The 14,880-nt window shown below is 43.3% G+C and overlaps 1 protein-coding gene across 1 annotated transcript in view; it reads left to right on the forward strand.

Moving 5' to 3' along the window:
* EFCAB6 (EF-hand calcium binding domain 6) overlaps positions 1-14,880 on the forward strand; it is a 244,799-nt gene that overhangs the window by 170,743 nt on the left and 59,176 nt on the right. Inside the window, exon 24 of the mRNA XM_012757712.3 lies at positions 9,645-9,839. Coding sequence (XP_012613166.2) covers positions 9,645-9,839 — 195 coding nt within the window. The remainder of the gene's footprint in view (positions 1-9,644; positions 9,840-14,880) is intronic.

Consider the following 14,880-nt stretch of genomic DNA (forward strand, 5'->3'; position numbering starts at 1 on the left):
TATGTTCGTTGCCACTTGCATTCCCCCAGGGTGGCACACCAATATTGTATGTCCACTCAGGAGGCCAGCTTAGGAAACAGTTCATATAATTCCTTAGCTTTTCATCTGTTCAAAGCGGAAGGCTGAAATGTTGGCCAAGTTTAGAATTAGGTGGGTTGTTTTGTTTCTAATTTAGAAAAGCAACTTGAAGTTCTTACAAAATCCTTATTTTTTTTTAAGATCAGTTCCAACACAGGGCCAATTTAGACTCCTCATCCATTTTCTTTTTCAGTAGATTACATTAGTTCTAACTGAGCAATAAAAAGATCCTTGTGCAGCAGGCAAATGCATGGCCCTCCCACTCTGTGGACCTTTTGGATGATTCAAAGATGACTACATGGTCCCTGTCCTCAGGGAGCTGTTGGGGCACAGAAAGCATCCCCACAAATAGCTAGAGGCCATGCCAACTGCATTAAATTCCAGAACAGTGGGCACGTCCCACGGCACGGGAGTCAAGGCAGGAGCACAGGGGCCCTGGGACCAGGAAGCTGTCATGATGGAAGGGACATGGAAATAGAATTTCTGGGGTTGAGATGGAGAAGGGGACATTCAGAGTCAGGAAATTGCCCGGTCTGTGGGAGATGTTCTATCAGGAGTGGCATGGGGGCCCCGGGGCCTGAAAGGAAGGGGAGGCCCATCCCCTTACCAGGTCCTTGTTTTCAGGCATTAGTGCCCAGGCACCCGGAACAATGGAATTTGAGTGGGGTTGTGATGGGAGCAGAGCTGCTCCCATCACAACCAGTTTAAGAAGATGAGTCAAGAAACAGGTTAGGGTAGGGGCTGGCTGGGGGCTGTGGCATTGGGAGACCACTGCCTCCATCAGGCGGGACAGGACAAGCCACTGGGCTGGGGACTGGGCGTGGGAGTGAAGGGCGCTGGAGTCCAGGGTCCCCTTTGAGAGTTCCCCAGTGGGAATGAGAGCACACGTACCCTCTTCTGGTGGGTGGGACAGACCCTGTTTCCATTCTCATTGGAGGGGATTCTCATGTTGCTTTTGGCTAAAGTTTCTTTATACATTTATGAACATTATTATGAAATGTATAGATTTTTACCCAGTGTTGACAACTACTGTTGTTTAGTTGATCTTATGCCATGCATGATGAGTTGTTAAAGTGACAGCTCTGTGTCCAGATGCATGGGCCTGACTCCTGCACCCTCCTCCTGCTGTGCGGCCTCCATCAGTTATTTAACTTCTCTGTGCCTCATGCTCTTCATCTGCAAAGCAGGACTAGTGTTCCCTGTCACCCAGGGACTCCATGAGGCCTGGCTGAGGACCCCATGTGCAGTGCTAGCACAGGGCCTGGCACACAGTAACCACTCATCAAACTTAACAAACCCTTTCCTGTTTGTTCATGCAGCCGGTACGCACTAAAAACCTGGTAGTGTGGTTCTCTGTTGGGCTGAGGATGACCACAGTGAATAAATAGTACAGAGCTCTCCCCTAAGATGCTCTGTAGTCTTGCAAAGATATACTTGGTCATAGCATGCAGTGTCCTCCAGGCACTGGCAAAGGCCTCAAACGTCAGTGACTGATGAGCTGGGCTTTTAAACTGAGTTATTTTAAGATGATTTTTTTTTCACATAACAAAATTAATTTCTGAAGAAGCAGAGAGGTGCAGGACTTACAACGAATCTTGTTTGCTAGAAAAACAAATTTGGAGGCTGTAGAAAAGTCCAGTTCTTGTGTGATAATTTCTCTATGCCCTCCCTTCACTCAGAGAAGCCCTTTCAGTTCTAGAAAGCATCTCTTTTGGTCAGTACGTATTCTCTTCATGATCCTGCCGTGCCCTTTATTCTCTCTCAGCTCAATAAAGCAGTTACCAGTAAGCTTTGAAAATTATAGCACCTAGTATTTTCATTTTTTCTCATTGTATGAACTGTTTCCTAAAAAGTATTTCGTGCTATATCTATATTTTCAAAATCAAATTAAATTATTATTATTATTATTACTCAGGATTTTGTTAGCTGCTCTTGGTTTTTTCCCCTAATTTTTTTTTACTGTGTTAAAATACACATAACATAAAATTTACCCCCTTAACCAAATTTAAGCATACAGTTCAGCGGTATTTAATACATTCATAATGTTGTGCAACCACCAGCATCCAGTTCCAGAACTCTTTTCATCTTGTAAAACAGAGCTTTTTAAGGTGAGTGTGAAGCTGAGTTAGTTTGAGTGGCACATGTGTCAGGCTAGGCTAGCTGTGGTAACAAAGAAAGCCAACATCTCAGGGGCTTCCCCGAAAATGACATCATGGCCTAGTGTGGGTGTGGAGGGTGCCCTACCCACAGGATCATTCAGGAACCAGGCATCCCACCATGCCCTGGACCTCCATATGCAGCCATCAGAGAAGAGGAATAAGCAGGAGAATCCTCATGGTCAGCTTTGCAGGGGCCAGGCCTGGAAATGTGGCCATTGCCATGTTCCTTTGGCTGGATCCACTCTCACCGCAGTGCCCACCTGTGAGGGAGGCTGGGGGAAGCGATCTCCATGCGTGTGCAGGAGAAAAAAGAAACAGAGATGGGGGAACTCACAATGGTGTCTGCCATAGGTGGAATTAGCCCCAAGGGAAAGGGGAGAGGGCATTCAAGGCAGAGGAGACTCCAGGCATGTGTTCATCAGTGTGCAGGCAGGGTGAGCAGAAACCACTCTCAATGCTTACAGCCAAGCAGGATTTAACGCAGCGAATGATAACAAAGGTGACTGAAGGGCAGGAAGTCTGAAAAGGGGAATGTGGCATTAATCAGCAACCAGGAGCTGCTGCTGCCATGGGCTGGCGGAGCAAGAGAGGACAGACGTGCTACCCATAGATTGGAAACTGCTCCCCCGCTTCAGGGGCTGGGGTGGGGGAGCAAAGGGAAATGTCTTTGTGATCAAGAGGTTGCCTTCAACCTGGGCTGTAGCCCACAACCCAGCCTGACTTGGTGCCACTGATGTTGTTGTGGAAGTTGCTAGAATCTCAGCTGCTGCGCTGAGCAGGAGCCACAGCCACTGCCTATCTGGAGGGGACCCTGAAAACAGCATGACCCCACCCTCATCCCACCTGCTCCTGCCTCAGACCGCCCAGGAGCAGCCCGGTGGGTGGCACAGAGGACGTTCAGAATGCCAAGCATGGGATTGGGAGTCACCCAATAAACATTCTCCTAGAGAGCAAAAGAGGATACCACTTTCGGGGCCTGCTGGATAACCTGGGTGGCCAGAAGACAGACAGTAGGGACTGGCTGGTACAACTTTGACCTGAAGGTCAGGAGAGTAGTAGGAAAAAGCCCTGGGCAGGCCCACATTCTAGAAAGATCGCACTGGCTACGAGGAGGGGGAAGCTAGAGATAAGTCTGGAGCACAGAGGTGAATGAGGGGCTCTCCATTGGTCCAGCAGAGAAGAGACGTAAGCCGTGAACTTTCCCAGTTGGTGCTAGGAGGCCTGGAAGGAAGTGAGGGTTTGAGAGAGACGTGTAGGAGGTGAAAATTCTCCTATGGTGGCCTGGAAGGAGAAGCTGCTCGATAGGGAAATAAGGTGCTCCTCGGATTCAGTCTGTGAGTTGTACACAGAAATTAGGAAGACCCCCGAGGAGGTGGAGCAGCCCACAGCGAGGGCTCTGCTCTGAGCTGCCCAGAGCCCGCGGCCCAAGCCGAGGGGCCGTGTGGCCAGCGGCTCATCTCCTCTGGGATGCGGCCACCTATCAAATTATGCAAACTAAATAGTGTAATGTATGTAGAGTACTGGGCGTATGTAAGCATAAAAGTTAGTAGCAAAAGGACAATATAGATTGGAAAAAATTCTAATTGTAATGTTAATGCACACACATCTGTGAAGACTCAGGGGATCCAGGAAAGGAAAAGGAACATGAAGAAAGGGAAAGACAATGATAAATCAGCCTAATCCACTCAGCAGAGACGGCAGCAGACCACGGCAACTCGCCGGTGTGCTTTCCCCTGCTTTCTCTACATGTCGATGTGGCATCAGTTTAATCATCCTCACACTCCTCTCCATCACCCCAGCAGGAGGCATCACGAGTGGCAGGAAAGGGCTCAGTGGCTGTGATGGGTTGGCAAGGCACCCAGGAGCCTCCTTCAGTTGCCCTAACGACAGGAAGGTGGTCAGGGCCCCAAACAGTGGTGGAGATGGGCCCTCTCGCGGTGTGACTAAAGCACTGGCACCCCGATATTCCTGCTGGATGGGAGCTGCAGGGACGTGGGGAGCAGCCAGGGCCAGCCTGATACACTGTCAGCTCAAGGAGTCTGGGCAGGCCTGAGTCGGTCGTCAGAATAGGACAGCCGCCCCAAAACTAGGTAGAAGCAAATAGAAAAACGGCACTGTGCTCTTTTAAAAACATGAAATTAGAAAATATGGCAGAATATAGTCACACACAAAAAATTTTCACATCCATTCATTCACTCAACATTTATTGAGTACTACGAAGTGCACTATTTTAGAGCTTTCAGATTAGTTTGGAGGGTCTAGTTTATGCTACAGAAGTAAATAAATAAAGTAACCCCCAAATCTCAGTGGCTTAGTACATCAGTGTTTTATATCTTACCCACCCAAAGTCTGCTGCATGTCTAGTGGCTCTTACAGACAATTCCCTTCCAAGCAATGATTCGGGGATCTGGCCGGCTTTCAGCTTGTGGCACCATCCGCTCAGTGGGGGCCTCCACCCACTGGGGCAGGGACTGCAGAGCTGGAGGGTCACACTCGGGCTTTCAGGGGTTCTGTCTGAAGTGCCAGGCTTCTGCTAGTGGCCCATTGCCCAGGACTAGTCAGGGGGCCCAGCTAACAGTACAGGGCTCCACAGATGGGGATGGGGGCACATGGATGTCAAGTGAGCCCTGGATGTCACAGGCTGGCTCGTGGAGGGTTAAGGGGACAAAACGTTGCAAGCCTGGAGGAGGCCCCTGTGAAGGAATCCTGCTCCCTGAAGCCAGACTAGGGGCTCTAAGCATGAGATTTCAAGAGCAATATATTTGATTGGACTTTGGAGAACCTGCTAAGGATAAATGACAAGGTGGAAGTGCATTCATCCATTCACTGATCCCAGCAACCATTAAGCAGTAGTTTTTTGAAACTTTCCATGTGCCAGGCCCTGTGCCAGGTTCTGGGGCTCCAGAGATAAAAGGCCCTGCCCTCAAGTTGCTCATAGCAAGATAAACATCCAAATGCAGTGACGGCAGTTGCATGTCAGAAGGAAGAAGAGTGGGCAGCCAGTGTGGGTGTCCAAGGAGGGACTCCCAGGAGACATGACATCTGAAGTTGCGTCTTAATAAACTGCCATTAGCCAAGAGAAGAAGCCAGAGGTGGGGGAAAGGCGTCCCACCAGCAGAGGTCCAGAGCCACAGGAGGATAGGAAATCCCAGGACAGAGGAAGAAGAAAGATGCAGAGGACCAGGCACTGCTTATACAGGAAGAACCCGAGACTGACACCTATCTGGGAAGGGGAAAGCCAGGCCCAGGGGGTTCTCGCTGTCCTGCCGGGGCCAGGGAAGGCTCACCCACAGGGAGGTGTTCAGGCTTGTGAGCACCTTCTGTAGCCTCCTTTCATCAGGCAGAGCTCAGCTATCGTGGATCTAAAACAAACTTTGCAGGAAAGCTATGAAGAGGGAATATTATAAAAATGCACCAAAGAGAAGACCAAAGTAGGAAAGCAGCAGGCTCAGAAATATCTGTGTGGATTATTCACTATGCAAAACCAGCTACTAGGCAGACTTGCTGGAAAGCTTTGGAGATAATTTATGCACATTTCCTGAAATGGTAGGTAAATTGTATACAAGTGTTCAAATATAAAGAAAAGAGACTATGAAAAAGCGCCTGTGTCATGTGCAGCAGCTCGTGAGGAATGAAAGACTTGGGGCTTTCAGTTACAGGAAGCGAGAGCATTTCTGTTGGCTCAACCCCGGCAGTGCCTAGAGAGAACCTACCTACTCATTGCCCAGCTGGTGGAACATCTGCCCAGAGAGGCTCGAGATGGGGAAGGGTTCAAAAAGGTTGAGTGAACAGGGTCTTTAGCTTAGAAAAGAGATTGGGCCAGGCACTGTGGCTCATGCCTGTAATCCTAGTACTCTGGGAGGCCAAGGCAGGAGAATTGCTTGAGCTCAGGAGTTTGAGACCTGCCTGAGCAAGAGCAAGATCCCATCTCTACTAAAAATAGAAAACTTAGTGGGCGTGGTGGTGAGTACCGGTAGTCCCAGCTACTCGGGAGGCTGAGGCAGGAGGATTGCTTCAGCCCAGGAGTTTGAGGTTGCTGTGAACTATGAGGATACTGTGCACTCTAGCTGGGACAAGTCTTTAGGTGAGACTCTGTCTCAAAAAGAAAAGAAAAATAAAAAGAGAGAAGATGTAATGGCTTGTGATTGTAGGAGTTGAGTTTTTAAAGTGCTATATATGAGGGGTATCTGGAAAGTATCCAGCCGTTGTTAGTAAGTAATTTTCATATTACATGGTAGATATTTTCTGGCAGCATTCATATGAAGAAGATTCAACTTGGAGACATGCTGGCCAGGTAGGCCCTTAGCTCAGCCTCCAGAACTTTGCAGTGATTAAAGTCAGCTAGGACTCTAGCAGGCAATCCTTAAAGGAGGACTGGGTTTCTGGTCTCTGACTTGGCTTTACCCAAGGCTGGAGCACCACTTACCAGGGAGCACGGAGGAGGGATCTGGACCCTGGATGGGCCCTGGAGCAGATGGTGGCTGATCTGTGATTCTGTCAGAACTTCCTGGATGTGCCCCTTGGGCAGCTGGACACTTTCATTTCTCAAGAGCAGCTATTTAAGTTATCAGACCACCCTCCAAGAAGGTACAAGAGAGAATCCCTGTGTCCTCAGCTGCACAGGGTACCATGTCTGCCTCTGTTGCCTGGCCTAGGCCATCAGTGCGGCTTATACCACCCTCCTGACTGTGTCCTCTAACTCTGGGGCCAGTGGGGTTTGAAGACATTTATGAAATTTATGTAAGAATCAAGTGCCTAAACTGAGCATATAGGGCTAAGGCATTCCTAGCAAAGCAAAACAATCGATGTGAATACATCCAAATTATGTACATAGCTGAATTGCTGTGTGTACAATAAATGGGCAGAGTAATCTGATTATATCATAAATTAGTGGCCATTGCCACATGCAAATGCGAGTTTTTATGGGTCCTCTGTTTATGTACACATTTTTCCTAGCACATCTGTTGCTGAACCATTTTAAAATTCAACCTTTATAGGCAAGTTGATTTTTTTTAATGTTACACAAAGGATTATATAATGAAGGGTGAGGTTATGTAAGCTGAATTAACTCTCTTATTATTCACATTCATAACAATATTTTAGTTGCAATTGTGCAATCTGGTCTTCTGTTCCTTTGTGATGAGAATAGAATGTTTATAATCTTTATTAATGAAGTAATTAAGAAGTGCCTTTTCATTCAGCTCAAGTGTCATGATTTAGAGTTTGTTGTTGATAATCTCTTGAGCATAAAACACCAAGAGGGGAGTCCTTCCTCAGAAATACACTTCCTTCATGTTCATTAGCTCAACAGATATAAATTGATAACTTAGTTTGTGCAAGGTGTATTGCTGGGCACTGTGAGTTTGTAAAGATGAATCAGGAGTAGTTCTCCTCAAGGAACTTGGTGTCTCGTGGGGAGGTAAGACATTGACTTAGAAACTGGAATGATAGGATGTGGTAGAGCCTTCAGTGGCAAACAGCAATAGCAGACGCCAGCAGGCACCCCTGTGTATCCAAACCTGGTCCAGGGCCCCATGTGCTCTAACCCATCCGTCCTCCTCACACCCTAGAGGAACTCAGAGGAAGGCAGGGTTGCCCTACTTTTGACTTAGGAGGACACAGAGGCTTCTGAAACAGGTCCCCTGCTGCCTGGGGGCTGTTTTTCAGGTGGGCGGCCTGTGGACCTTTCTGTCCAGAACCTCCCTTAGGAAGGCAGAGCCCTTGGGAAGCTTTATGCAGGGGATGTCTTTGCCTGAGTTGCGTTCTAACATCACTCTGGTGGCACAAGGCTAGTGACAGTCCTGATGTAGTTCAAGCAGAGATGCATGACCCTGGGATCACCCTAGAAGCTCAAGAAATGGCAGCCCTTTCCCCTTCCTAAGTATGGTGACAAGAAATTAAACTCCCTGTTCTGCAGCTATCCTGTGGGCAGCAGTGGGGAAAGCCCTTTGCTGGAGGCAACGACAGGCCCTTGCCAGGGCCAAGTTCCTTTGGTTGAAAGAAATCGCCAGAGGGGCATTTCCTTCCCTTATAGGGTGGAGACTATGTTAGGAACAGGCAGGTAGAGATCAGAGGCAGGGCAGAGGGGGCTGTAGATCCCTAGGACACAAGAGAGGAAAAGGAACAGGGAGAGGGAGAGGCCTTGGGCTCTCAGGGCACCTGGGGGGACGGCCCACATGGCCTTCGGGAAGGATGGTGGCCTTCTAACTCCTGGGATCCTACGCAGATTTTAGCACAAGTGCATGGAGCATTTACACAAATGTATACCCTCCTCTTGCACTCGCCACCCCACCAATGGAGGACAAGGACTCAGGTAAGCAAATACACTTCTGTGTTGTTATTCAACTGAAACAGTTGTGCCCACGGGGCTCAGTGTGTCCGAGCGACAGTGGGCTCTGTGGCTCCTCCAGGGTCTCGTCAGTGAGAGAACAGCGCGGAGGGACGCTCTGCTTCACAAAGGAACACGCTTGTCCTTCTGCTCAGTCAGACAAGTACCCAAACAGCATCCTGATGGAAGAATTATGCTCACAAAATTGTTTAAATATAGTCTCATTCCTTGGAACTCTGAGTTCATCTGGGGAAAATCACATCTACAAGTGCCATTTTTATCGATCAGATGAGGACCACAATCTTTCTGTAAAAATAAATGGTTTTTTTCTTTAAAGAAAATTGGCAATTTGCCTTAAAATTTTTATTGAAGTAATTCTATTCTATTTGAATAACGTTGGGAGATAAAAACCCTCCATTATGCCTTTTTTAATGAGTTATAATTGAGAAAAATCTCAATAATAGAAAACGACATAAAAGCCACATAGCATAATTCTTATCTTGTTTTCCTCGCTGGTCTCTCTCATTGGCTGTATGTAATTGGCATCTCTTCAAGGAGAAAATGGAAATTTTGCCATCTTGAATCAAGTAGCATTCATTTATTTGAGTTTTAAGATTGAATATGCTTTTGAAGAATTTTCTTCTAAACCTTAGCATAGTTCCTTTTACATGTGGGTGCTCATAAAAAAAAAAACTGTTGAATATGTGGAGGGGTTGATTTTAATTTTCTCTACCCACAACTGCGTTTCTACAGAATGACAGGGGACTCTCTCTGTGGGTGCTTTCTCGGGCAGGCCCTGCATGAGAGGATCATCCTGTTGCTTAGAGCAATGGTTTTCAAACTCGGATGCGCCCGTGAGTCACATAGGGATCAAATGCAGGCCAGATCCAGTCAGGGTGAGGCCCAAGGGTGTGCCGTCCGTACTATCCCAGGGAGGTGGTGCTGCTGGGCTGCAGTGCACAGTCAGTGGAGAAGAACCCAGTCTGAGCTCCTCACAGATGGAGCAGAAACTTCCAGAACCCTGAGCCCCAGCACCTTCATGGCTACTGATAAGAGCTTTTTGTTTTTGTTCATTTAAGCTATGACACCGAGGGAAAAGGGCACATTACTTACCAAGAGTTTTTACAGAAATTGGGTATTAACTATTCCCCAACTGTACATCGGCCCTATGCAGAGGACTATTTCAACTTCATGGGTCATTTCACGAAGCCACAGCAGATACAAGACGAGATCAAGGAGCTACAGCAGAACACGGAGAAGGCCGTGCCGGCCAGGTGAGTTTAGAAGCCTTGTGGGACTGTCACGTGGACACTCTGTTCCACATTTACCCTTCCAGTGACAATTGTTTTAAAATGGAACTTTCCGGTGCCAGCGAAGTTGCAGTGAAATTGTTATACTTGTTCACTGCTGTAGATTCTAGACATTAGTGCCAAGTCAAATGGTAGCTAAAAAGCTGTAAGCCTATTCCACCTTAGCCAGTCACAATCTCATATCATTCTCTCATATTTACAGGTCACCCTTGCAAATCATCCTTTTTAGTTGTGTATGGCACATTGCCTGGCCCCTCACTTGGCCCACCTAGAATACAGGCCCAACAGGGATGTCTGCCCCTTTACTCAGTGTCTGACGCCTAATTGGCACCCAGCAAATATGTGTTGAATAAATGAATGAATGAATGAATGAATGAATGAATGAATGAATGAATGAACGAACGAACGAACTGACAAATTCTTTAACTCACCACTTCTACTTTGAGGACTTTATCCCAAAAAATAATTCAGAAGAGGCCAATGGTTTAGTGATTGGAAGGTACGACTTGTAGTGTGTTTTTAACAACAAAAACAGCAAAAGGAATATCTTCCAATCCCAAATTGGAGCACTAAAAAGAATATGAATAGTATATACCTATTGAAATTATCGTGGGAGAACATGGAAAATGTCTGTGATAAAGGGCTCACAGGCAGTGAAATTCTGAGCAGTATGTGTCCCGTGATTGGAATGACGTCTGATGTGTGTGCCTGTGCACAAAGACCAGAAGATGCTGTGCAGAAAGTAATGTATTGTATTTGGATGGCAGGATTGTACATGATTGTTTTCAGTTTTTCTTGATTGATATTTAATAGTTGTACATATCTAGGGGACACGTGATATTTTGATACATGTATACAATGTGTAATGATCACATTAGGGTAACTGAGATAATTTATCACCTCAAACATTTATCTTTTCTTTGTATTGATAGTGCTGCAAATCTTCTGGTCTAGCTATTTTGAAATAGACAATAAATTATTAACTATAATTTCCCCACTTTACTATAAAAATACTAGAACTTGTTCCCTCCATCTAAGTGTATTTGTATACCCCTTAACCAACTTCTCTTCATCTCTCCCCCCCCACTTCCTTTCCCAGCCTTTGATAACCACCATTCTACTCTCTACCTCTATGAATTCCATTTTTTTTAGCTCCCACATATGAGTGAAAACATGTGATATGGGTCTTTCTGTGCCTGGCTTATTTCATTTAACATAATGACCTATAGTTACATCCATGTTGCTGCTAATGACAAGATTTCATTCTTTTTATGGCTGAATAATATTTTACTGTATATATGAGACGTATTTTCTTTATCTATTTATCCTTCGGTAGACACTTAGGTTGATTCCATATCTTAGCTATTGTCAATTGTGCTGTAATAAACACAAGAGTGCAGATACCACTTTGATATATCCTTCCTTTCTTTTGGATATATACCCAATAGTGGGATTGCTAGATCATATAGTTCTATTTTAGTTTTTTGAGGAACCTCCATACTGTTTTCCATAGTGGCTGTGCTAAATGATACTCCTACCAAGAATGTACAAATATTCCCCTTTCTCTGCATCCTCACTGGTATTTGTTAATTTTGTCTTTTTGATGACAGCCATTCTGACTGAGGTAAGATGATATCTCATTGTGGTTTGGATTTGCATTCCCGTGATGTTGAGCATTTTTTCATATACCTCTTGGCCATTTGTATGTCTTCTTTTGAGAAGTGTATATTCAGGTCTTTGTCCATTTTAAAATTGGATTATTTGGTTTTTGCTATTGAGTTGTTTGAGTTCCTTATATATTCTGGTTATTAACCTTTGTTAGATGGATAGCTTGTAAATATTTTCTCCCATTTAGTAAGTTATCTTTTCACTTTGTTAATTGTTCCCTTTGCTGTGCAGAAGCTTTTTTGCTTGATGTAATCCCATTTGTTTATTTTTGCTTTTCTTGCCTATGCTTTTGTGGACTTACCCAAAAAATCCTTTGCCCAGACCAATGTCCTGTAGTGTTTCCCCAATGTTTTCTTCTAATAGTTTCATAGTGTCAGGTCCTATAAGTCTTTAATTCATTTTGAGTTGATTTTCATACATGGTGAAAGATGAGGATCTAGTTTTATTTTCCTGTATATGGATATCTAGTTTTTCCAGTACCATTTATTAAAAAAAAAAATGTCCTTTCCCTATTCTTGGTGCCTTGGTGCCTTTGTCAAAAATGAGTTGACTGTAAGTGCATGGATTTATTTCTGAGTTCTCTATTCTGTTTCATTGATCTATCTATTCCATTGGTACTGTTTTTATGCCAATAGCATGCTGTTTTGATTACTATAGCTTTGTAGTATAATTTGAAAGCAGGTAGTGTAATACCTCCAACTTTGTTCTTTTTGTTTAGGATTGCTTTGGATATTGGGGTCTTTTGTGGTTCCATACAAAATTTTAGGATTTCTTTTTTCTATTTCTGTGAAGAATGTCATTTGTATTTAGGTAGGCATTGCATTGAATCTGTAGATCACTTTGAGTAGTACAGCATAGATATTTTAACAATATTAATTCTTCCAATCCATGAGCATGGGATATTTTTCCAATTTTTGTGTTTTCTTTAGTTTCTTTTATTGGTGCTTTACAGTTGTCCCTGTAGAGATCTTTCACTTTTGGGGTTAAATTTCTTCCTAGCTTCCTTGTGTGTGTAGATATTTTAAATGAGTTTGCTTTCTTGATTTCTTTTTAAGATTGATCACTTGCAGCATGTAGAAACACTCCTGATTTTTGTATGTTGACTTTATGTCCTGCAACTTTACTGAACTCATTTGTCAGTTCTAAGAGGTTTTTTTGGTGGAATTTTTAGGATTTTTAAAATATAAGATCATGTTATCTGCAAACAAAGATAATTTGCCTTCTTTCTTTCCAGTGGATGCCCTTCATTTCTTTCTCTTGCCTAATTGCTCTGGCTGGGACTTCCAATAACACGTTGAATAGAATGGTAAAAAGTGGGCATCCTGTATTGTTCCAGATCTCAGTGGAAAGGCTTTCAAATTTTCTCCATTCAGTATGATATTAGCTATGGGTTTGTCATATATGGCCTTTATCATGTTGAGATATGTTCCTTCTCTACCCAAGTTGTTAAGAGTTTTTATCATGAAAGAATGTTGAATTTCATTGAATGCTTTTTTAGCATCTATTGAAATGATCATATAGTTTTTGCCCCTAATTCTGTTGATGTGTGTGTTGTATTACATTGATTAATTTGTATATGTTGAACCATCCTTGCATCCCAGGGAAGAATCCCACTTGATCATAGTGAATGATCTTTTTAATCTGTTGTTGAATTTGGTTTGCTAGTATCTTGTTGAGGATTTTTGCATCTGTGTTCTTCAGGGATATTGGCCTGTAGATTTCTTTTTTTGTTGTGTCCTTGTCTGGTTTTGGTATCAGTGTAATGCTGGCCTTGTAGAATGAGTTTGAAAGTATTCTCTCTCCTTCAATTTTTTGAAATAGTTAAATAGAATTAGTATTAGTTCTTTTTAAATGTTTGGTAGAATTCAGCAGTGAATCTGTTAGGTCCTGGGCTTTTGGGGACTTTTTATTACTGCTTCAATCTCATCAGTCATTTTTGGTTTGTTCAGGTTTTCTGTTTCTTCATATTTTAATCTTGATATGTTGTATACGCCCCCCAATTTTTCCATTTCTTTTAGGGTATCCAATTAGTTGGCATATAGTTGTTCATAGTAGTCTCTAAAGATCTTTTGTATTTCTGGGGTCGCAGTTGTAATGTTTCCTTTTTCATCTCTGATTTTATTTATGCATATTTTATGTCTTTTGTTCTTAGCCTAGCTAAAGGTTTGTCAATTTTGTTTATCTTTTTAAAAAACAACTTTTCATTTCTCTCTTAGTACTGCTTTTGTTGTATCCCATAGTTTTTGGTATATTGTATTTCCATTTTTGTCTATTTCAAGAAAGTTTTAAATTTCCTTTTTAATTTCTTCATTGACCCATTTGGTCATGCAGGAACATGTTAATTTCCATGTATTTGTACAGTTTCCAAAATTCCTCTTGTTGATTTCTATTTTTATTCTGTTGTGATCAGAAGAGATACTTGATATGATTTTGACTTTTTTTGATTTTTTGAGATTTGTTTTGTGGCCTAACCTAACATGTATTCTGGAAATATTCTCTGTGCTGATGAGAAGAATATATATTCTGCAGCAGTTGAATAAAATATTCTGTAAATGTCTGCTAGGTCTATTTGGTCTAGAGTTTAGTTTTAACTTCAATGTTTCTTTGCTGATTTTCTGCCTTAATGATCTTTCCATTGCCCAAAGCTGGGTGTTGAAGTTACCTACTATTATTGTATTGCAGACTATTTCTCCCTGTAGATCTATTAATATTTGCTTTATAGATTTTGGTGCTCCAGGGTTAGGTGGATATACATTTACTATTGCTATATCCTCTTGTTGAATTGACCCCTTTATCATTATACAATGGCCTTCTTTGTTTCTATAGTTTTTGACTTAAAGTCTATATTATATAAGTATAGCTACTCCAGCTGGGTTTTTTTGTTATCATTTTCATTTGTGTGGAATATCTTTTTCTATCCCTTCACTTTCAGTCTGTGTGTGTCTTTATAGAGGAAGTGAGTTTCTTGTAGGCAGCATATAGGTAGGTCTTGTTTTAAAATCCATTTGGCCACTCTGAATTTCAAATTTTACTTTCAAATTTTAAAACTAGTTGCTCATGTCATATTTTTAACTTTTATACCATAGGAAAAAATTGGGCTGTGTATAATGTGGCCATATAGCAATAAGACAGATTTTCTTGGTAAATAGACATTAGTCCCAATCCTTGTTGGTCACTTATCCATACTTCCCATGTGTGTGGCTCTGTCCTGCTGCTCTATGTCTCTGCCTTAGATCTGTCTTGCTCTTACCTGTTTGTGCATCTGACTCCTGTCTGTCATTTCAAAAGGCAGGATTCAGCTCTTTATGCCCATCACTTCACATACCAACTGAACAAA

Source organism: Microcebus murinus, chromosome 10, assembly GCF_040939455.1.
Source record: "Microcebus murinus isolate Inina chromosome 10, M.murinus_Inina_mat1.0, whole genome shotgun sequence".
NCBI lineage: Eukaryota > Metazoa > Chordata > Mammalia > Primates > Cheirogaleidae > Microcebus > Microcebus murinus.